The sequence below is a fragment of the Taudactylus pleione genome, unplaced genomic scaffold (assembly GCF_031769625.1).
Source record: "Taudactylus pleione unplaced genomic scaffold, aTauple2 ptg000289l, whole genome shotgun sequence".
NCBI lineage: Eukaryota > Metazoa > Chordata > Amphibia > Anura > Myobatrachidae > Taudactylus > Taudactylus pleione.
The window spans coordinates 3727186-3752063 of NW_028284691.1; the positions used below are offsets into that span (position 1 = coordinate 3727186).

General features: G+C 47.5%; 1 protein-coding gene across 1 annotated transcript in view; it reads right to left on the reverse strand.

Annotated features, from left to right (window-relative positions):
* Nucleotides 1-24878, reverse strand: part of ACAD9 (acyl-CoA dehydrogenase family member 9) — an 81003-nt gene that overhangs the window by 50437 nt on the left and 5688 nt on the right. The window contains exons 2-3 of the mRNA XM_088482488.1: nucleotides 13214-13307; nucleotides 9493-9594 (exon numbers count right to left, since the gene is read on the reverse strand). Coding sequence (XP_088338614.1) covers nucleotides 9493-9594; nucleotides 13214-13307 — 196 coding nt within the window. The remainder of the gene's footprint in view (nucleotides 1-9492; nucleotides 9595-13213; nucleotides 13308-24878) is intronic.

The following is a 24878-nucleotide window of genomic DNA, read 5'->3' on the forward strand; positions in this document are numbered from 1 at the left end:
TGGATTAACTAGCCAAGTGTGTCAAAACATCCTTCATATGCTCATTTGGAACTTTTCAATGCAGGAATCGTCAATTCTGATTCCAAACCAGTACAACCATTATTATTAAGTATACATGTGCTAGTTATTCACCTTTTGTATTTGTCTAGTGTTTGTGGGGTTGCAATTATTCCCCTTTATCACACCGCTGCAGGTCTGTCCTTGACATAGGTTTCAGTGTTGTATTCAAGCGCTAGGGTATTTTCTTCTGTTTATCCATGGAAGCAAAATCATGAATCTATAAACCTGGTGAATGTATCAACCGAGGCCCATGTAACTGGTCTACATAACTATTCTGTGGAAGCTCTATGCTGTGCCACCCACAAAGTATCATCCGAGCGAATAAAATGAGCGGAGATCCTATCTGGTACAGATTGTTCAGTTCACTCTTATGTCTGCTGAACTGTAGCCCTAATCCCTCTGGCTGCAATCCGCCCGGAAGCTGGCCAACTTTGTTTCCTAGTGTCATAAATAAGTAAACTATCGGTTTTAATTTACTGGTTGACATCTCCAGATACGTACTTATGATGCAATGTATAACAGGGACTCTGACACTGATCCAATGTTTTGCTAATTTAGCAAAAAGTTGGTAATACAGTTACCTGATTAATAAGAAAAGACAAAACTAATTTAGATAGAAAGAATGTAGTCTATATAACTCTATCCATGTGACCCGAGAATGGAGATCTCCAAGATAAGCTTCTAATTCTGACGCTCTTGCTATAAGAAAAATAAACTTCAAAGTTACCCACTTCAGGTCCACCAAGGTTCAAAGGGTGGTAACACACACATATATCCCAAAGCTGTTTCAGGATCACACTTACGCGATATAGCGCATCTTTTATGCGTTATAGGCGACAAGGGACCCAGCTTTACAAAATGAGTGGGTCCTCCTGCCTACAGGATCTGGCTGTGTGTGCTGCAGCCAATAGGAGCTAGCTGTGAGCGCTGCCACCATTAGAAGATAGCTGAGTACACTGCAGCCAGGGACAGGCTGCAAGAGGAAATTTGAGAGAGGTGCCAATCACAGGCAGAACCCACTGGTATCTTCTCTAGTCTTACTCTGAAGTCCTGTTCTGCGGATGCCCAAGTGATCCCTCCCCTCCATGACTAAGACCCAGAGTCTCCGCACCCTATCCTCTACCCTGTCTTTCGCTACCCTGACTCTATTCTTCTACTGAATCTACTCACTGCTGTCCCTAGGCAAGTCCCCATACCCTCCTCTACCCTGTCTGCCCACCCCCTTACTTGAGTTCTCACCCCCATCCTCTTCCTGTCTGACGATTCTAATCTTCTCCCTCCTGTTACTTGCCAAGACCTCGTCCCCTCACCTTCACTGTCTAGTCTAATCAACTCCCTCCAGTCTCTGCCCAAGACCTCATCCCCTTGCCTGAGTCTCAGCACTTTTTCCAGTCTCTCCTGTCAATCTATGCTGTTCCTGTGCCCTGGAGTTCAGCAGGAAGGTACCAGACAGATCCTGCCTCTGGACAGGTAATTGCCAGTGGTGGTGTAAAAATGTTTTAATGTTATGTGGGGGATGGGAGTATACTTATGCAATAGGGAGGGGTTATTTGTTTTTTCTTGGGGTGGGGGTATTTTAATATGGTCTGTGCCGGCAAAAAGTGTGTGTGTGTGTGTTTCATATCTGCTATATGTGGGTCAGTGATGGTTTCTGAAGTATCTGGCTTGCACTGTGACTCTTCATTATTTGGTGGTCATTATCATGCTCTCTCTATTACATGGTAGTCACTGCGACTCTCTCTGTATTATTTGATGGTCACTGCGATGCTCTATGTATTATATGGGGGTCACTGCGATGCTCTCTGCTTTGTGTGGGGGTCACTGAGGTGCTCTCTGCATTATATGATGGTCATGTAATTCTCTCTATTATATGGGGGTCATTGCGACTCTGAATTATTTGGTGGTCCCTGCAATGCTCTCTATATTATACGGTGGTCCCTGCAATGCTCTCTGCATTATATGGTGGTCCAGCAATGCTCTCTATATTATACGGTGGTCCCTGCAATGCTCTCTGCATTATATGGTGGTCCAGCAATGCTCTCTGCATTATATGGTGGTCACTACAATGTTTGTATTATATGGCTGTCATCGTGATGCTCGCTGTATTATATGGCTGTCATTGTGATGTTCTCCAAATTATAATTGCACGGACTGCAGTTCTCTCTGTGTTATATGTTGGTAATTGCGATGCTTAAAAGGGATAACTGGCACCATGTGCTGCACAATTACCTGACTGACTGGGGGATAGAGATGTTGCAGCACACTGTATCTGTGACAGGCTCAGTGTGACAGTAGATGTGTGGGGGTCTGATACTGCACCCACACCTGGTGCCTAGACGCTCAGCTCTCCCCCATGTTGCTGCCTGTATGGTGTATATATAGTAAGATGTGACTTTTGCAGCTGCACCACAATGTTCCATATGCAGGTTACTCCAGCCCCTGCAGGCCCAACACTGCATAGCTTCCAAAATCAGCAAGACTGGGCATTTCTAGTGTTGTGTGGCTTTAAGTCTTCTGGACCCAAGTAACTGAAATGATGGTTAAGTCTAACAGCCTCCCATCTCTGGCATCAGTTGTGCTAACCAACAAATCCTGGATGAGGAACTCCTGCCTCTTTTCAAGTTCTCTGACTGAAGCTACCATCTGAGAGACTGTCCTGTCTATGGTAAAGAATGATGCATTGATAAATGGACAAGAAGTGTCTCCAGATGGATGAAGGAAAAACATACATTTCCCTGAAGAAGAGATTCGGCCAATACCACTATTTGCGGCTTTATACAGAGCTGTGTCCGACTCAGATGCAGGCTCTTATTGTGGTCAGTTCTAGACAAAATGAGGCCCTTGGCAGAAATACTTGTGGGGACTTACACACTAGGGATGGGAATCGAACATTGGTAGGTAGAGGACGATGTTTAATGTTTGGGCAGTGGTATATGTATTATCTTCTTTTTATTTTTTTATAAAAAATAAAATAAAATTCTGAAAGCACTACATTACATCAACAGTAAATATATATCACATCCAGATGACAGAATAGTACAGAGATTCGGTGAAGTTGACATTGGAAGAGCAATGAACTATTAGACATAATTACATAATATTAGACATACTATTAGACATAATTACATAATTCAGAGACCATCCATTGAGACCATAATCCCCATAGGATGCTACTATGGAGACATAAATCAGAAAATATTTCACCTATTAGGTATCACGTATTTACAGTTACTCTATCATGGTCACCCCAGTGTCTTCTGAGCTCTTAGCAGCCAGTTTCCTCATTAAAGGTGGTGGACAGTCATTAATAGTGAATGGATATGGTTGAGCATATAAAGAGAGAAAAATACTTGAGTCACTATGGGAGGTGACCAGGCAAAATGGACTTGTCAGAAGCAGTTACAATAAAATCAGTTCCATGGTTTTAATGGTTAATTAGGAGATATGGTAAGAACTTAGCCTTGCTATCTCTATTTCTACGAAGTCCATAGGGTTCCACAGGATACCTTGGGGTATAGGCGATGATGTCAGACATCGGGCATCACAGAGTTAAGTTTTTAGCCTCCCAGGATGCACTGGGGGCTCCCTCCTCTACACCGCCCCCGAGCCAAGGCAAATCAGTTACGTAACAAGCCCCAGGCCGGAGGAGGAGAGGAAAGAGAGAGAAGAAAGATCTGGAACACACAAGAATCACATTATCACCAGAAGGAGACAGAAAAACCGGTGACCAGATGAAAGCCCATCTGCAGTACAGGTGCGACAGGGCGGAAGTCCTGTGGAACCCTATGGACTTTGTAGAAATAGAGATAACAAGGGTAAGTTCTTACCATCTCTCATATTTTCTACATCAGGGTCCATAGGGTATCCACAGGATACCTTGGGGATGTTCCTGTGCTGAAAGGAGAATCAGCCGCCCGAAGGAAGCATCCTGAGAGGCAAAGGTGTCAAATGCATAACACCTCACAAAAGTATGGATAGAAGACCATGTGGCTGCCTTGCAAAGCTGAACCGCTGAGGCTCCACGTCGAGCTGCCCACGAAGGACCCTAGTGGAATGAGCCCTAACAGAGGATGGAACAGGAATGCCTTCATGAATATAAGCTTCAGAAATTGCCATGCAAATCCATCCTGCCAAAGTTTGCTTAGTGGCAAGCCAACCCTTCTTTCGGAAGCCATAGAGAAAACAAACAAGGAGTCCGACTTCCTAAAACAATTGGTGCGGTCAACACAAATCCTTAGAGCCCGCACCACATCCAAGGTGGCCTCACCAACCGTGAGGTCTGGTGAATTAAAGGCCGGCACAATGATTTCCTCATTGATGTGGAAACTAGATACCACCTTCGGGAGGAAACAAGGGCAAGTGCGAAGCACCGCCCTGTCCCTATGAAAGATGAGAAAGGGAGGCCGACATGAGAGAGCCCCCATTCTGAGACCCTTCTGGCCGAAGCAATGGCCAGAAGGAATACAGTCTTAGCTGTAAGCCATTTCAAATCCATTGAGCCCAGTGGTTCAAATGGCGGTCCTTGGAGAGCCCTCAGGACCACAGCCAAATCCCAAGGAGCCACTGGTGGAACAAAGGGAGGCTGAATACGAAGTACACCTTGCATAAAGGTGCGGACATCAGGAAGAGTAGCAATCCTAAGCTGACACCACACTGACAGGGCAGAAACCTGCAGCTTCAGAGAAGCAAGGAGAAGACAGTGATCTAAGCCCGCCTGTAGGAAAGCCAACATCTGGATATCCGGAACACCGGAGGATCTTAGCCTCTAGGGCGACACCACTCAAAGAAAGTATGCCATACTCGATGGTAAATTCTTGCAGATGTAGGCTTCCGAGCTCTTAGCATGGTGTTAACTACAGAGCTGGAAAAACCCCTGGACCTTAAGAGGGCTGTCTCAACAGCCACGCCGTCAAAGACAGACGACTCAGGTCCGGGTGATGACAAGGACCCTGTGACAACAGGTCCGGACGTAGAGGCAACAGCATCGGAGTGTCTACAGAGACTCTGAAGATCTGAGTACCAGTGACGTCTGGGCTACGCTGGAGCTACCAACAGGAGCGTGCCGCCTTCTTGCTTGAATTTGCAGATCACTCGAGGAAGGGAGAACGGAGGGAAGAGGTACGCAAACTGGAAGGTCCACCGGACCTACAGAGCGTCTACCAGAAGAGCCTCCGGGTCTCTTGTTCTTGACCCGTACACAGGCAGTTTGTTGTTGTGTCGGGAGGCCATAAGGTCCATCTCCGGAAGGCCCCAATTGTCCACCAGGAGTTGAAACACCTCCTGGAGAAGAGACCATTCTCCCGGATGCACGTCCTGACAGCTGAGAAAGTCCGCTTCCCAGCTGAGGACTCCCGGGATGAACACTGCCGAGATGGCAGGGAGATTGCCCTCCGCCCAAGTCAGGATGCGGGACACCTCTGCCAGCGCTGCCCGACTTCGGGTTCCTCCTTGGCGGTTTCTGTAGGCCACCATGGTGACGTTGTCCGATTGTACCTGCACGGGTTTTCCGTGGAGAACATTGTTTTGCTTGTTGGAGAGCACTGAATACCGCGCGAAGTTCCAAGATGTTTATTGGAAGCGCAGCTTCTGCTGGGGTGTACCTACACTGGAACAAGTGTGGACCCGTGACTGCTCCCCAGCCTCGGAGACTGGCGTCTGTCATCAAAAGGACCCAGGTTGCCACCCAAAAGGGACGTCCCCTGTTCAGGTGAGTCGTTTGCAACCACCAGGCCAGAGACAGACGAACCTCCGGAGAAAGTACCATGGTCTGCGTCTTTATCCGATGATGCAATCCATTCCATCTGGAGAGGATCAACTGCTGCAGAGGTCTGGAGTGAAACTGGGCATATTCCACCATGTTGAAGAGCGACACCATGGAGCCCAGTAACCTCATCGCTGAGTGAATAGACACTCGGCGGCTCTGAAGGCAACTGCGCACCTTTGCCTGTAACACAGAGATATTATCCTCCGTCACAAAGATCCTCTTTTGTTGAGAGTCCAACAAGGCCCCGAGATGGAGCATCCTCTGCAAAGGAACCAGGGTGGATTTGTTCCAGTTTATTAACCAGCCGTGATTCTCCATGAGATTGTCAGTTGCAGATGAAGCTGGAGGACCGTTGGAGACCCCGCTAACAACAGAAGGTCGTCCAGATAAGGCAACAAGCGGAAACCCTGCATCTGCAGGTGGGCTGCCATGACCGCCATGACTTTAGTAAAGACACGAGGCGCTGTTGCCAGACCAAAGGGCAGTGCCTGGAACTGAAAATGTTTGTCGAGCACTGCAAACCTGAGGAATTGCTGATGCGTTAAGATAATGGGGACATGCAGGTAAGCGTCCTGAATGTCCAACGACACCATGAAATCCCCAGGCTCCATCGCCAGTATAATGGAACGCAGGGTCTCCATCCTGAACCGAGGTACCCTCAAGGACTTGTTGAGGGATTTGAGGTTGAGTCAGTAAGGTCCATTGGGTTTCTGCACCAGAAAAAGATTGGAATAGAAACCCATGCCCCTCTGGGAGAACAGAACAGGCACTACAACTATAGCCTGGAGCATAGAGTGCAACACTTTCTGTAGTTCCAGAGCTTTGTTCTGATCCGACGGAAAGCCTGTGGTGAAAAACCTGCTGGGGGGCCTGCACCGGAAGAAGAGGGCATTCCCCCGAGAGACCACCTCATGTACCCAAGTGTCCTCAGTAGTCAGATGCCAACACTGTGCGAACCGAAAAGGCGGCCTCCCACTCTGGGATCCCCCAAAGGGAGGGTCGGTCCGTCAGACCGAAGGCTTATCGTCCGACTTGGGGGTGGGGCGTCTTGTACTCCAACCCTGTTTCTTGGGCTTGGCAGACTTCTTGGGCCCGGACGGTCTAGGAAAAGACCGTCCTTTCGGCTCTACAGGGCCCAGGGTAGGTCCAAAGTACAAAGTACCAGACCCTGACGGGACTGTAGCCGAAGGCAGACACGCAGATCAGTGCCAAGCAGGACCTGTCCATTAAAAGGTAAGCATTCCAGAATCTACGTCCGCTTTCCAAGAGCGCAACCATAGGGTGCGACGAGCGGCCACAGCTGCCGAGGAGAGTCTAGAGGTGATGAGACAGATATCTAAGGCTGCCTCATTAATATAAGTGGCTGAGTCTCTGAGATTGCCCACTAACTCCGCCTACTCCGCAGTATCAGCCCAGCGCTCCATGGCTCTGGCCACCCAACACACGACCATAGCCGGTCTGGACGCCCCTCCAGCAAGGGAATAAATGGACTTAAGGCATATTTCAACCTTGTGATACGTAGCATCCTTTAAGGAGGACATGGAGGGCATGGGCAATGTAGCACTCCTCACTAGGCGTGTTACATGAGAATCCACTTGCGGAGGAGATTCCCACTTCCCACTTATACAAAAGCCAAACGTTTTTGAGGCTGGTACCGTTTACCCGGATTTTTCCACGCCTCCTCTAAATGATCCTCTAGCTGACCAGATAGAGGAAATACAGTGGCATCACCCTTAAAATCCTCAAAGAAGGCGTATTTGGATTTGGCCACGGGGGGGATCGTCGTCCTCAATAACCAAGGCCGCACGGACTGCACATATAAGGCCAGGTATATAGACCTTAGACTTGGACTCTGTTCTTTAGTACGGAGGGGCTCCTGATCAGAAAGGTCAAAAAAAATCTCACCGTCATCAGACGACAAATCATCCTCATCATACTGAGATGTCTGAGACGCTAAAGGCCGCTTATGCGGCCGCAATGGTGACTTCCCCTGTAAAACATCCGACAGCTGTTGCACCGTAGTAGACAAGGAATTAACTCAAGCAGGCTCTTGCGAGACCTGGGGGGGCGAAAGTGGGAGACACTGGGGTACCATCAACTGTCTGGGGAACACCTGCATGGGTGACGACACCACTGACTGCTGTGATAACCCCATCTGGGGGAACGCAGGGGACGTCGCTAGCTGGCCCACAAAGGTTGTACGTGCCTTAGCAAAGCAAGCCCAGGGCGGTTCCTGCACAGGCGCAGTGACAAAAATCGGGCGTGATATCAGATAACACGCCCTACATAACCCCTCAGCGTTTCCATCACCCTCCGCTAATGGTACATTACATGTGGTACACTTTAGCTGAAGAGGAAAATCACGTTCACTCTCAGACATGATGAGTGTAACGGAGTGTATGTGACTCCACTCACAGACAAATACTTGTATAGTGAGGCAATATACACCCTGCAACACCGCACCGCAAGGGCTTTAGCAGAGGAAGAATAGGGATAGTAAAATGGCTGATAGTCAGAAGTGTACAGGCAGCAGGGCTAGCAGTAAGTCACATACAATGCAGAAATAAATCCCTGCACTATCAGAGCTGAGATCAACTACATAGACCAGAGCCTGGTAGGAAACAGCGATGCATACACTGACCTTAATCGAAGGAGAGGTACGCGGGGGGACCCGGACCACGATGTCACGTCTTCAGCACCCAGCAGCGTTTGCCAAGTCACATGAAGATGGCCGCCGAGGAGCATAGAGGAGGCGGGCCAGGGGGAGGAACGCTCACACAGGCAGCCAGACCGCAATGGAGAGGCAGTGTGCAGCGGGGGAGGCGCCAGCTGTATACAGGGAAGGCGCGCTCCCCTGGAGTGCAATTAACCCCCAGGACGCCGGACTTTGCTGCTTAGCCACGGCCCGCTGTCCCTGGGGTATTGTGGAAGCCCAGATTAATACCTGGCTCCATGCTGCAGACATTCCCCAGGGAGCCCCCTGCCTGGGAACTTAGGACTGTGTTGCTCGGCGCGTACCATCGGCTGGACCATGCTGCTTACCTGCCCCCTTGGATCCGGCCACAATCCAGGTATCCGGGGTCACTGCTAGCTGTGACCCCGGACACCCACCAGCATCCCCGGATCGGTACCGGCGTTCTGGTCTGGCGGGGTGGCGGAGCGACAGCACAGACGTCAGTACTGACTGTCTATGCTGTGCAGCTCATTTTGTGCAGCCACAGCTGCCTTGAAGAAACTTCAGGGGCCATAACAGCCCCCCTCTGTTACAGATGCTCCAACTCTGAGCCGGGCACCTACGAAACTGATTTGCCTTGGCTCGGGGGCGGGGTATAGGAAGGGGACCCCAGTGCATCCTTGGAGGCTGAAAACTTAACTCTGTTGTGCCCGATGTCTGACGTCATCACCTATACCCCAAGGTATCCTGTGGATACTCTATGGACCCTGATGTAGAAATTAAGATTTTATTGTAAGGGTTATGACAGGTGGACACAAAAGCATGTTCTGAAACCAGTACAAGTTCTAGTTCACAATGACTCTGAAGATGTCTAAATTCAATATATACCATTGCTTTCCCAAGTTCAACATGAAGAATGGTGAAATCAGTTTCTGCTAGATTCTCAGTACACAGATAAAACGAGCAAAACTCAGCTACAAAGACAAATGCTTACCATACTCTTCAGGAATCTGCATGCCAAACAGGCCGAGGTCCTTCAACCCTTTCAATGTTTCAAGAGGGATTTTAGCATTTTGATCGATCGCTTTAGAATCAACTGCAAATACAAGACATTATATTTAAAAATGTCAAAAAGAGAAATGTAACCAAATAGTTTAAATACCTCAAACAAATGATGTTTTCAGAAACACTACTTTGTATTCAAGGCATAGATGCTATTGTCCAATGCATGTACTCAAAACAATATGTTGTCATTGTTGTTTAATAGGTTAGATTAGTCTAATGTGTGCAGTTTATTTTGAGCTTTCTAATCAGTCATGGCAGATCTGCCAAGATGCAGAATGCAAATCAAAAGATAAGGTGCATTTCCATATTATGAACAAAACGTAACAGGTCCATAGAGGACATATGAACCGCAGAGAAGATGGCCTTCCATATTAAACTCTAAAGATGTTACACAGTAATAGCACTTACAGTTAATATAAATTGAAGACATGCAATTGGGATTAAAAGTGAACTGTATTTTACAAAATGTCCCCATTTAATCAAATTATGTTGACACATCCATCACGAGATCATAAAACACAAAACGTATTGAAGAGAAGTGCATAGACACATACAGATGTGTCCTTACACATCTCCGCTGTCTTTTTTGCCGAAAATGCCTCTATGTTGCAATGCGATGCAACGATGAATCAGCAGACTGTGCTGATTAATATTATATGCAACACTTGTATATCTGAGTGTGACTGAGTCCCTGAATATGTATACAAAGTGCTACAATGTAGTGGCCGCGACTTTTTTCATACCAAGTTCCATTGTGCTTCATATACAGACTCAGGTGCACACACAAGTGTCGCATATCAAATTAATCAGCACAGTCTGTTGGTGGGTCCTAGTCACATCGCATTGGGACCTCTCACATTTACGGCAAAAAAAAGACGCTAGCAGAGTAGCACGGGACCTGGCGGCTCACTCACACCAGGCAAGTCGCACTGCGTGGCGTATTGAGGCTAGATGTATGAGGACACATCTATAAAATGTGTCAACAGGGACTTCCGGTGGGCAGGGCATCCAGCATGGCCGCTTAGTAGCCAAGCTCCTCACAACGTATAGGGAATCTGCCAGCATCCTCCTTTTCTATTTGGCTTATCAAGCTACTTCGCACCTGCCTGAGATCTCCTATCTCTCTGGAACCTGGAGAGGCTTTTCCCGTCTTGGAGCTTTCTTTCTACTCCCGGAGCCCGGCCATCAATCTAGACGGCCTAGATGACCGCTGACATTTTGTTGGCGCAAAAAGGTTAATTCCTACCTCTAGAGCTACTGAACAGTGTGCTACACCCCTTGTTACAGTCATCTGTCTGACTTACCGAGACCAGTGGATCGTGGTGGTCCCTTGGCACTGCCCAAGGGGGTACCGGACATTGTACATCGTCGATAGTGGATCTCTGATCGCACCTGGTCTCTTTACCTGCTGGAGGCTCTATTACAATCCTGGCTGTCACAGTCACTCTCTGCTACAGTACCTGGAGGTCAAGTTTCCGTCAGCCTGTACGGTGTCAGTTGGCTTTGGGTCCATCATTCACTGTATTCAGTGCTTTACACTGTTTATCTGCCTCCACATTCTGTTTTGATACTCCGTTCTCTTGTTACCCCAACCTCCCATTATATATTTCATTATCGTTTTTTCTCTTTTTGTTTAAACAGGAAATATTTGCCAGTCGAAAAACTAATTTTAAATAATCAAAATTAAAAAGTTTTAATGATCCAATTATCCCACAGTGCACAGCAAGGGGATAACAGACTTATTTTCTATTGTGGATATGATCTCTCAGCAGAAAAGTGAATGGTTTTCCTAATATTGAAGCGAGACTCCCAGGTGTATAGTGATCACATTCTTCCCTACTCCCCTTGTTTGTGTAGTGGAACTACTGCTGGCACTCTTCATGCACCTGGAGTTATTTAGCTCAGCAGTGATTGGTCATTACTATTTCCCCCTTTGTTTCTTTAAGCTAGACTTATAATCTGTGTTATACTTCCCTGATAGGATCAGTCTATTTTTTATACGCATGACATTGCCAAATTATTCTAGCTTTCGATTCGTTTTGCCAACATATCCGGGACAAGGCTGCCTTGCTTATAATGCATTTTCATTATTCCAAAATCCCTGCATTCTACCCATCAGTTCACACCCAGTTAGAGATTCACAGAAATTAGTTTTCATCTTATGTCACCCTTTCTGACATCCATATATGTCCTCATACACCTATCCCTTTGTGTCATGTGGCACGATCCCCATTCTCTTTCCTCAACTTTGCTACTTATTCCTCAATCTTCTGCCATAGTGCCAGATTCAGAGAAGTACACTAATGGCACTGCAGCTGCATCTGTGTAAACAGCTTCTATGCGAAAATATGCAAATGCTGCAGCCGCTGGGAGATGTATTGAGACGCCCACCTGCAGCTTTGCAAATCCACAGATGCATCATCGGTCGCAGACCATTCGATTGTCACAGTCCTGAGTTAGTCTAAGATCCCGCAGAATGGGCGTGGGAAGTGAGATGCCATTTCCTGTGTACGCAGCGACATGTCCTGATAAGGGTCACGACACGCCTGCGTTTTTGCCACCACTCCCCGTTAACTCCCCCAAACGCTGCCAGCCTGTCAATCACACCAAATAAAAAGTTGTAGTGAGCAGCTACAGTAAAGTACTTGCCACATGCGCAGTACAACTTAGATGCATGTGCAGTTTACAGGTATTTGCTCAACTGAAAAAACATCAGCATAGTGTACTTCTCAGAATCAAACCCTTAGGACCGTCACGTACACCTTTGATGGCGAGTGGTCTGTGCATGTGCAGAACGGCTCCTGCGATCTTTCCTGTAGAGCCATCCAAGCCGCAGCATGATTGACATACTGTGGTGTTTGGGGGGCAGGGCCACGGCTGCCCACCGTTCCCGGAAACAGAGGCATGTTGCTCCTATTTTCCAGGAGGGACGAGGCAGGGTCTGCATCAGTGGACTCAGATTTCCCAGCCTCGCAGCTGCAAGGACCCATCCAGGCTGCTGAAATCTTCACCTACCGCAGCCTGGCTGAAGGGACAACCATTGCGTCCGATGGTCGCGACGTGGATCCCAGGCTGCGACCTTTATTGCAGCACTGGGATTGCAGATGGAGCAAGGAGGTGTCCCTTTACTACAGACACCTTCTTCTGCATTAGCACTCTAAATGGACAGAATTGAATAGCAGCTTGTGTGCTGCTCTGTAATGCCGTCCATCTCTGAATCAGGACTTTAGTTAGCATATAGTGCACTAGCAATCCCTCCTCCACTTTTCCCTATGCTGTCTGTCCTAAACAGTGTGTAAGAGGGAATACATATATCCTCAGTAATAGCTATGAGATTTATACTAACACACAACATCATTGAAATCAGACAGGAAGAATATATCCTAAACTACAAGCATTTGTACAAATAGCATTAAAAATGTATTACATTACATTACCTTACCTGCCACTATTACACGAACTTCATCATCTTTAGGGGGCCAACGGGATCTACTATTTTTCATTTAGAGTAGACACATGTGAGCACACTACATAGGGAGGCACACTTACCTGCAGATGGTGACCTTGGTTCCCAATAAGCTGGCAACTGACTAATGTATACTGCACTTGTCTAGGTGACAGGATCAGTTTACAACTAAATATCTTCTCACCTTCTTCATTGAAGAACTTATCCACGGGCTCTACAAGTTGATTTATTTCTTCCAGTTCATCCTTACTGATCTCTGGATATGGAAACACTTCTTCCTGGTAAACAAAACACCCAGAGAGGTAATCTCCTAGCAAATGTTAACATTATTAGGATTCAAATGTTGAAAGCTTCGTGTCCTTACATAGACACTAAAAAATGTGCAATTGCATTCCCCACAGGGCACCAGAATTTGGGTAGATATACAGTAGAGAGACTTTTAAAACTAGGGAGCAAAAACGCAGACTGTATATATAAAAGTGGAAAATAGAAAATAAGCTGCTAGGCAATGGATTGGAATCTCCCAAAAGGTGCAAATGTAATGGTATACTACTACCAGCGCTGACAGGGTAAACAAAAACGAAAGTGGAATAAGTGCAGGTTAGATTAGAAATATCACTCCAATTAGGTTGAGATCAACGGTATAGTATTAATTTATAAACCACAATAAATAGTCATAAAAACAGTATTAGTAAAAAAAAACAAAAAAAAACAGATAACTCCACTGGCTGCTGACTGCTGAGCTCCACTATTGGGAGGCTCCTGTAATGTGATACTTCCAGATTATTTCCTTTGTACAGGTTGAGTCTCCCATTTCAGAAATGCTTGGGACCAGGGGTATTTTGGATATCGGATTTTCCCATATTTTGGAATATATGCATACCATACTAACATTTCTAGGGGATGGGACCCACGTCTAAACACAGAATGCACTTATGTTTCATATTCACCTTATACACACAGCCTGAAGGCAATTCTATACGATATTTGTAATAACTGTGCGCCTTAAACAAATTTTTATAAACATTAAACCATCAGAAAGCAAAGGTGTCACCATCTCTAAATAAATTCAATATTTCGGATTATTACGTATTTCGGAATATTTGGAAATGGGACACTCAATCTGTAATAAACTGGACTACTACCAATGTGAATATTATTGCCTTTGCCCTAACCCTGCCCTGGGTTTAGCTGCAGCCAATAATGCTATGATATCCTTATTTAGTGCCCTGTCTACTACAACATATTAAAGTGAACTGTAGAAAATGTTAATTGACACCATTTAATGGAGTTACAACCAATCAGGACACAGACATATACAAAACCGTCATACAGGGGCAGATTAGCTTCATAGTTTATCCTGCCAGACATTACCTACTCTGCAAAGGACCAACCGCATGCTTGGCAAATAGCTGCCTCCTCCCTGCTTCACATATATCACTGCTGCGCTGTCAGAGAGCCGGACAACAACGGGACAAAGGCCCTGATTCAGAGCCGGACGCTCTGACCAGAGCACTCGCTCTGAATCAGGGCCCACCTCCATAATTATGGAGCGTCCTCCTGGACGCTCGTATAGCTGTGGGTCACCACCCACAGCATATACGAGCGTGCAGGATGATGGTCGCGATGGTCTTGACCATCGCGACCATCGCCACTGCGAGCCGAAGCCTGCGGTTGAGTTTCTCAACCGCAAGGCCCGGAGTGATTTTGGCTCTATCAGAGCCAAAATCATTCCCACTGACATCACTAGTGATGTCAGTGGGGCCGGCTTCTGACGGTAGGCGTTCCCTTGGGAACGCCCCCATCTGGGAGGCACGCCCCCAGCACGCGCAACAAAGGGGGCGTGCTGTCAATCAACATCGACAGCACGCCCCCTTTGATCAGAAACAACGAGCGAAGGAAAGTCCTTCGCTCGTCGCGTCTCGCGCATGCGCACGACGGAGCTCCCTCCGTCGTGCGCATGCGCAGTGCAGACCATCGACCCACTTGCGAGCGGACAGCCGCTCGCGAGTGGGTCTGAATCAGGCCCAAAGGATGTGTTGCCGATATCATCCAAGCAAGGGGGTTTGGATGATTTGTTTAATCGAATGGTATGGGAGGTAATTGTATCCACTCTTCACACGGGTTGGGTACGAGATCCCGGTGGTCAGGATGAGGGCGGTCAGAATACTGTTAGCGGCATCCCGACAGTCAGAAATCTGACGCATGCAGGTAAGTACCCTAACCCTCACCTCGAGCAGCCTAATCCACCCCTCCTGCAGCCTAACATCTAATGGTGCCTACACACTTGGCAATTTTTTACATGATCTGGTCGATTCCGATGCATTGAAACAACAGATCGTGTAAAAAATGCCCAAATCATGAGTCCCCACTCACGATCACGATGCGATGCGTGTCCCCGCTGGTCGCACATCGCATCGTTAGATCTGCCGTGCAGTAGGGCAGATCTGCCAATCTAGGACACGATACACTGGAAAAAGTCTGGATGCAGGAGAGATCGTTTGAAGATTGGACACCAAATCGTGTGCAGAGCTGCCGGGGAGAGTTTCAAGGGAAATCGTGCACGATGTCGGATCGTCAGCAAGTCGGTAAGTGTGTAGGCACCTTAACTCTAGACCTACCCCTAATACTTTCCGTTGAGATGTCAGCGGTCGGGATTCTGGAGCTGGGATTCCGACTGATGTTGGGATTCCGACTACATCCCCTTCATACTAACGCCCAAGACAAACCACTAAACACATTTTAATTAAGTCCCCTACTGGCTACAGTAAAACACAAACGGTACACCGCCCACTTTGCACAAGATCCCTGGATCTACATTATTCTTGCAAATACCAAAGAGCCACACATTACATTATGTCCCACACACCACTCAAACTCACACATCACAGCATCTCAACACAAATTAACCTATGCCACCCTGCCATATCTACAATAACACCAATGCTTATTCTAATAAACCGCACTACACTAAGACCTGCACATATACTAGTAAATACCCACAATTACACTATCACCCTCTATGAACTATTTCTGCATCACTGACTTTGCGACTTGGCTGCGCTATGTGACTTTTTCTTAAAATATGCTTCTTCACATGTTACTTATTTCTTTTGCAACGAAAACACTAATCCTAAGAACTTTGTACACTACTAGAGTATTTAAAATAAAAAGTCAGGAAAAGTGGGTAAAAAGGCAAAAAAAATAGAGGTCCTATGCGAGTGATCCACGTCACACATTATGCTTAATCTGCCACTTTATACCAAATCCTTTGCAACACAAAAAAAAAAATCCTAAACACTTAGGGCCTGATTCAGAGCCACTCGTAAGCGGCAGCTCGTTCGCTCCGAGCGATGTTTGCCGAACTGCGCATGCGTACGGATCGTTATACGCATGCGCGAACCAGTCAGTGCGGCCGAAATTCATGTGCTCGCAAAATAGCGAATGCCTGCTAATTTGAGTGACAGAATGAGGCGTATGTGGGTGGTAACAGGGGAAGGGGCTTGCAAACGGGGAGTGGAGATCCGATCGCAGGCGTGCTTAAAGGTCAAAACGGGCGTTTATGGGTGTGCATATTTAAAACAGCAGCGTCATTGACCACGTCACTGGGTTTTTTTTTAGCCAGAACTGCTCGCAAAATTGTGGTAGCAAAAACCAACCACAAGAATAGCGAGCAGCTCATACCCTGTTCAATGTACTTGATTAATCTAATAAATAGCGGACATGACGTAGGATGCGAGTGGCCAGGGGGCGTAGTTTCCCAAAAAACGACTGCAAGTTTTGTTCGCTCGTTCAGACCTAGAGGCGTGAACAGGCCGCAAACAGCGAACGGTTCATTTGAATAGCCACCCCTATTTTCAGGACGAGCGAGCGCTAATTGCGTCCGGCTCTGAATCAGGCCCTTAATACTGACTATTAGCTACTTATTCGCACCAGCAGTCTCGCACCATATGGGGCAGAAAGGATCGGTCAATGAGGACACATCTGTATCAAACATACATTACACAACATCATTTGTTCTGTTTTACATGCCTAACACTGGCCTTCATACACCAACCTATCCAATGTACAGTATATCTGTACTACCACTACATAGCACTCCTTCCACAGTAATAACAATTCAATTGTCATAATTTGTCCCTTCCCATGTACTAAGACAGGGCTTGACAAATTTTTCTAAAATCTAGGAGCCAGGATGAAAGTGTAGGAGCCAGACCACTGTCCCCCCAAAAAAATTACAGGCGTGAGGAGCACAGCTCTGTGTGTTATAAAACTCATTATACACACTATACTAGTCCACAAAATGGTCGCAGTTGAATGGATATAGTAACATGGAGGCCCCATCACTGCTCTGCACAGCTCCCCTGCTCCACCCCCACCAGTAATAACGGACCACATTTCACATAAAATAATGGTGCCAGAAAGTACAACAAAACCACCCTCCCCTCGTGGTCAAAGCACTATCCCTCTGAAGCCGCTCCACAATACCTGGCCACGCATAGACCCTATTACCAGGGAGCTCTATGCAGCCAGAGATAGGAGACAGTAGACAGCTGGGAAGGACAGGAGGATCAACGTAGACTGAGACAGACAGCATGGGTCAGCGCAGGCTGGGATGGAGAGGAGGAGTCAGCACAGGATGGGACGGACAGGAGGAGTCAGCAAAGGGCAGGACGGACACAGGCACAGCAGTCACCGCAGGCGACACTCAGCACATGCACTCCTGTGCATGAAATGAACACCGCAATACTATAGGCACGATCTGCTTCTTCCCTCACTGCAAAATCTGATAGCCAGGCAGCAAAATCTGGTAGCCATGGTGACCTGGCCCCTGGGATTTGTCAAGCCCTGTACTAAGACCATTTTCACCAAAAGCATTATGCAGTATTTGTTGTCTGGTCTTACTACCAGTCCTCATGTACTCAACTAAAACCATTTGCTGAATGTGTTATGCCACAGGCAATGACATTACTATTACACAAGATAGACCAGCCTTATCCAGTCCCCTGCATGACCATTAAAGTTAAACCACGCTAAACATCAGAATACGGGTATTTATGGCTCTATAAGCTCCAGCAAATCCCATAGATACACTGGGACTTGTAGTTCTATATTAGCAGGAGAGCCACAGGCCACCTAAGCCTGGTGTGGATGGCAATGCTGACTAGAACAGCTAAACAGGTCATCTGCTTATAGTCTTAAAATAGGAATTGAACATTCTGTTTCCATTTCATTCCACACAGACAAGCAGCCCAAAACCTATCCCTTTATATATGGGTTATGGACAGCAGGGCTGTGCATGCTAGTAAATAATTAATCTCCCAGCATGTGATCACTCTTCTCATGATTACTGTGCCCATGACCTGCAGAACTACCTGAACCATACAAGGATATCAACATCGCAGACTCTGCGTTATTCAGAACAATATGTCCCCAGCCAGAATGCAACAGCTGCTACTGAGAGGCTTGGAGCCCAGCATACAAGGCATAGGCCATATCACACATGACCAGCATGTTTTGTAATGCAAACAGTATGACAATTGTGGCAAGCTAGTATTCTGGAATAAAAAAAAAAAAAAAAAACACAGATTTACAGCATACAGTATATACAAGGTCAGCAACAGCATTGGTGTGATTTTAACTGAACACAATGTATAGAGATATCGGACAAGTGTTAAGGTGCGTACACACGCATCGATATTTTGGACGACGGAACGATATCGTTATCATTCAGTCGTCCAAAATATCGTTCAGTTTCTGCCCCAAAACGATGAACGATAACGACCAATGTGCGCTCCCGCTTGTCGTTGCCCATTGCTATTCATCGCCCGAACCTCCTGTCCAACCTGACAATATTGTCAGGTTCTAGCATGTTCGAGGATGAGAGGGGGAGCCCGGCACTGAACGAAATCGTTCTTGATATCGTTCAGTGTTGAAATCCATCCAGTGGAAGGCCCAGAACAGGCCCCTGGGTCAAAATTCTACCCAGCATACACCACCAGGAGGGCCGACGACTGGAAACTAAACCCCCTAATATGTCTTCTGGGATCCAATGCTACAACTATGTAAGATCCGAGCAGGACCCAAAACCCCCTAAAACTTGGCCAGGATCCAACTGTACCACCTCGCATTGGTTTTATCCCAATCAGTGCAGGGGTGCCCAAATGCAAAAAACCGACAAATGAATAAAAGTATACTTAAAGTAGTTATCCATTCATTAAGTAACTAGTGCGTCCACAGTGATGTTATTCAATACAATATTATGAATTTTAAAAGTATACATGGAAAGATTGACCGAACAAAGGGCACCAGCAGATGAAACAATTTAATGTGCCCTAAAGCGATTTAATGCCCCATCTGTGATCATGCATCATTCTATCCAAACGAAGACAAGGGCGGCTATACTATTTGGAATTTAATACTTTCTAAGGCGTATATTTCCTAGAAAAGTCATCAATAGTCAGACAATAATAAGATTCCCTCTATTGATGTTTTTTAACTTTCATAGCTGAACAAATATACGGAGATAAAATACAATTGAATGCTATAGTAGGAGTGTTTATTGCTTTAGTTGCCGAACCGAACAGAGCTACGTCTTATACAGGGGTAACAGAATTCCATAACTTAATTAAATAAAAAGGCTAAAAAGCACAGAAGCAATCGACAGATTTAGCTATGTATTAATGCTGGGCATACAGTACACTATACAATTATCTGTCAGATATCTGTCCAATCTGGCTGGTTGGAATGAAAATCTGGTAATGTATGGGAGCCAATGACAATCGACCATTTGCTCACAAACACTGGAAAACAGACAAAAATTGTTATCCAGATAAATTGGTTAAAGCAAATGAATTTAACGAATTTGACCAATCATTTTTGCCCATTTTCAAGTGTTTAATACAATATGGTCGATTGTCATTTGCTCCCATACATTACCAGATTTTCATTCCAACCAGCCAGATTGGACAGATATCTGACAGATAATTGTAGAGTGCATGCCCAGCTTTAGTAATAGTTACAGGAGGGTCCACTGAAGGTGAAAACAACCCTTTAAAGTTTAAAGTGTACATGATTAGGACCGTGCTCTACAGGGATCGAATAAAGGTAAGAAAACAAAAAGGAAGCTGTTAACTGAGCTGCAATGACATCACTGGTAAATACACCAATCCAAACAGCGCATAAAGCATTAAGTTCCAAAGTTATTTATTAATGCACTTCACATACCACGTACATGGCACATATCAGAAGGGTGGGGACACAGAGCGATATCGGCACGATATGTAGTTTCCACTCAAATAGGAACATATTGTGCGGTTTGCAGTGTGTACGCCCAATTACGCGCTCCCGCAAGTCGTATACGACATCTTCTGATCTGCCATGCTGCATAGCAGATCAGAAGATATCATGTACGAGGTGGTGCAGCTTATTGAAGGACGGAACGAGATATCGTTTCATCGTTCATTAAATTGCACAGTGTGTACGGGCAATCACGGATAGTATGGGAATTTGTCCCGATTTTACAACAAAAAACACAATTTGCTGCCTGAATATATACAACTATACCCATCACTGAAACAATTCACAAGGCATTATCTGTTAAACAAATCAATGCTATTCCTACCAAAAATATTTTAAATCCATATATTTAATTTTAGGTCGGGTACACACTAGATGATATGTGTACTTCTTGGTTCTCATCCTACCTATCTAATCGCTCCTACACTGTTCGCTTCTCTGATTCTACCTCCACTTCGCTACCTCTATCAGTGGGAGTACCACAAGGCTCAGTATTAGGTCCTCTGCTTTTCTCAATCTATACCACCTCTCTTGGCAAGCTAATTACGGTAGCTCTTTTGGTTTTCAGTATCATCTGTATGCGGACGATACTCAAATTTACTTATCCTCCCCAGATTTGTCACCATCAATGCTGGTCCATGTCACTGACTGTCTCTCTGCCATTTCATCTTGGATGTCATCTCGCCACCTCAAACTTAATATATCCAAAACAGAATTAATTATATTTCCACCAGCCAATTGTAGTTACCAACCTGATATCTCTATCACTGTTGACAACTCGACAATCAACCCCACCCCACAAGCTCGCTGCCTAGGTGTCATCCTTGACTCTGAACTGTCTTTTGTTCCCCACATTCAATCTGTCTCCAAATCCTGTTACATACATCTAAAAAACATATCCAAAATTCGACCATATCTTACGCAAGACACTGCAAAAATATGAGATATGGTAAGAACTTACCCTTGTTATCTCTATTTCTACGAAGTCCATAGGGTTCCACAGGATACCTTGGGGTATAGGTGTGACGTCAGTCGCAGGGCACCAAAGAGTTAAGCTTTCAGCCTCCCAGGATGCACTAGGTCCCCCTCCTATACCCCGCCCCCGAGCCAAGGCACCTCAGTTAGTTACCAAGCCATAGGCCGGAGGAGGAGAAGGAAGAGAGAGAACAAAGATCTGGACACATACAAGAATCACATTCTCACCAGAGGGAGACGGAAAACCGGTGACCAGAGCAAAGCCCATCTGCAGCACAGGTGCGACAGGGCGGGAGTCCTGTGGAACCCTATGGACTTCGTAGAAATAGAGATAACAAGGGTAAGTTCTTACCATATCTCATATTTTCTACTTCAGGGTCCATAGGGTATCCACAGGATACCTTGGGGATGTCCCAAAGCAGTATCCTTTAAGGGTGGGGACGCTCCTGTGCAGAAAGGAGAATCCGCCGCCCGAAGGAAGCATCCTGAGAGGCGAAGGTGTCAAACCTGTAATACCTCACGAAGGTATGGACAGAAGACCACGTAGCAGCCTTGCAGATCTGAACTGCCGAGGCACCACGTCGAGCTGCCCACGAAGGACCCACAGACCTAGTGGAATGAGCCTTCAGAGAAGGAGGGACCGGTAGGCCTTCATGAAGATAAGCTTCAGAAATAGCCATACGGATCCAGGCTGTCAAAGTTTGCTTTGAAGCAGGCCAACCCTTTTTACGGAAGCCAAAGAGGACAAACAAAGCGTCCGACTTCCTAAACGAAGAAGTGCGGTCAACATAAGTCCTTAAGGCCCGCACAACATCCAAAGAGGCCTCACCCACGGAAAGACCCGGTGAGTTAAAGGCCGGAACAACTATTTCCTCGTTAACATGAAACTGGGAAACAACTTTGGGAAGAAACTCGGGCCGAGTGCGGAGCACTGCCCTGTTCCCATAAAAAACCAAGAAAGGGGGTCTACAAGAAAGAGCCCCTAACTCAGAAACACGTCTGGCCGAAGCAATGGCCAGAAGGAAAACAGTCTTAGCTGTTAGCCATTTAAGATCCACTGAGCCCAGTGGTTCAAACGGCGGTCCTTGGAGAGCCCTCAGGACCACAGCCAAATCCCAAGGCGCCACAGGTGGAACAATGGGCGGCTGAATGCGGAGAACACCCTGCATAAAGGTGCGCACATCCGGGATTGTAGCAATCCTACGGTGAAACCAGACAGATAGGGCCGAAACCTGTACCTTCAAAGAAGCAAGGCGAAGCCCATGATCTAGTCCCGCTTGCAGGAAGGCGAGAATCCGAGACAGACGAAACTCCCGCGGTGCATAACCTCTCGGTCGACACCACTGGAAGAACGTATGCCACACGCGATGGTATATCCTCGCGGAAGACGGTTTCCGAGCTCGTAACATGGTCCGCACCACAGAGCTGGAAAACCCCCGGGACCTCAGCATGGCCGTCTCAACAGCCACGCCGTCAAAGACAGCCGAGTCAGGTCCGGGTGAAGGCAAGGACCCTGAGACAGAAGGTCCGGTCGTAGCGGCAACCGCAGAGGAATGTCCACGGACAGACCCTGAAGGTCTGAGAACCAGTGCCGTCTGGGCCACGCGGGAGCTATCAACAGGAGCGTCCCTCCTTCCTGTTTGAATTTCCGGATTACCCGTGCAAGAAGGGAGACCGGAGGGAACAGGTATGCGAACCGGAACGTCCACCGGACGGACAGAGCATCCACCAGAGACGCCCCTTCGTCTCTTGTGCGAGACCCGTACACCGGCAACTTGTTGTTGTGCCGGGACGCCATGAGGTCGATTTCTGGAAGACCCCACCTGTCCACCAGTAGTTGAAAAACGTCCGGGTGCAGGGACCATTCCCCCGGATGAACGTCCTGGCGACTTAGAAAGTCCGCCTCCCAATTGAGCACTCCCGGGATGAAGACCGCTGATATGGCCGGAAGATTGCGCTCCGCCCAAACCAGGATCCGAGAGACCTCTACGAGAGCCGCCCGACTGCGAGTTCCTCCTTGCCTGTTTATGTAGGCCACGGTGGTAGCGTTGTCCGATTGGACCTGCACCGGGCGACCCTGGAGAAACCGCTGTGCCTGCTGGAGAGCATTGAAGACCGCACGGAGTTCCAAGATATTTATTGGAAGCTCCGCTTCTGTCGGCGTCCACCTGCCCTGGAACAAGTGTGGACCCGAAACTGCTCCCCAGCCCCGAAGACTGGCGTCCGTTGTCAACAGGACCCAATTTGGAACCCAGAACGGACGTCCCTTGTTGAGGTGGGTCGTCTGTAACCACCACGTAAGGGACAGGCGAACCTCCTGGGTGAGCACAATCGTCTGGGACTTCAGAGACTGAGTCAGCCCGTTCCACTTGGACAGGATCAGGTGCTGCAGAGGTCTGGAGTGAAACTGGGCGTATTCCACCATGTCGAACACCGACACCATGGAGCCCAGTAACCTCATCGCCGAGTGTAAGGACACCCGGCGGCTGTGCAGACAACTGCGCACCCTTGACTGTAAAGCAGAGATCTTGTCCTCCGTCACGAAGATCCTTTGCTGTCCCGAGTCCAATAAGGCTCCAAGATGCAGAATCCTCCGAGACGGGATTAGAGTGGACTTCTGCCAGTTGATTAGCCAGCCGTGCCGTTGCAGCAGTGCAATGGTCAGGTCCAAGTGGCGTAACAGGAGCTCTGGAGATCCTGCCACCAATAACAGGTCGTCCAAATACGGCAACATGCGGACTCCCTGCAGCCGCAGAGAAGCCGCCATGACCGCCATCACCTTGGTGAAAACACGTGGTGCTGTTGCCAGGCCAAAAGGTAACGCCCGAAACTGGAAGTGGTCGCTGCTGATTGCAAACCTGAGGAACTGTTGATGGCGCCAAAGAATAGGGACATGCAGGTAAGCGTCCTGTATGTCCAATGACACCAAGTAGTCCCCAGGTTCCAGCGCCAGAATGATGGACCGTAGGGTCTCCATCCGAAACTTCGGGACCCGCAAAGACTTGTTGAGTGCTTTGAGGTTGAGAATCGGACGATATGACCCATTGGGTTTCTGTACCAAAAATAGATTTGAATAGAAACCCTGGCCCCTCTGGGAGAATGGAACCGCCACTATAACTCCAGCCTGGAGCATAGTGTGCAATACCTTCCGCAGCTCCGTAGCCTTGTTCCGGTCTGATGGGAGACCCGTGGTGAAGAAGCGAGCCGGGGGTCTGTGCCGGAAGGAGAGGGCGTATCCGTGGGAAACCACCTCCAGAACCCAAGTGTCTGTCGTAGTGGTCGACCAACACTGGGCGAACTGTAGCAGGCGGCCTCCCACCCTGGGATCCCCCAAAGGGAGGCCCGGACCGTCAGGCCGCAGGCTTGTCATCTGGCTTGGGGGCCGGACGTCTGGTACTCCATGCCTGCTTCCGGGGCTTGACCGATTTCTTAGGGCCAGCCTGTCGAGGAAACGACTGTGGTTTGGGCCTGCCCTGGGCCCTAGATGACCGAAAGGACGATGGTCCCGAACCAGAAGGAGCAGCGGCCGACGGGAGACAGGCAGATTTGGCTGCCGCCAGCGTGGCCACAATCTT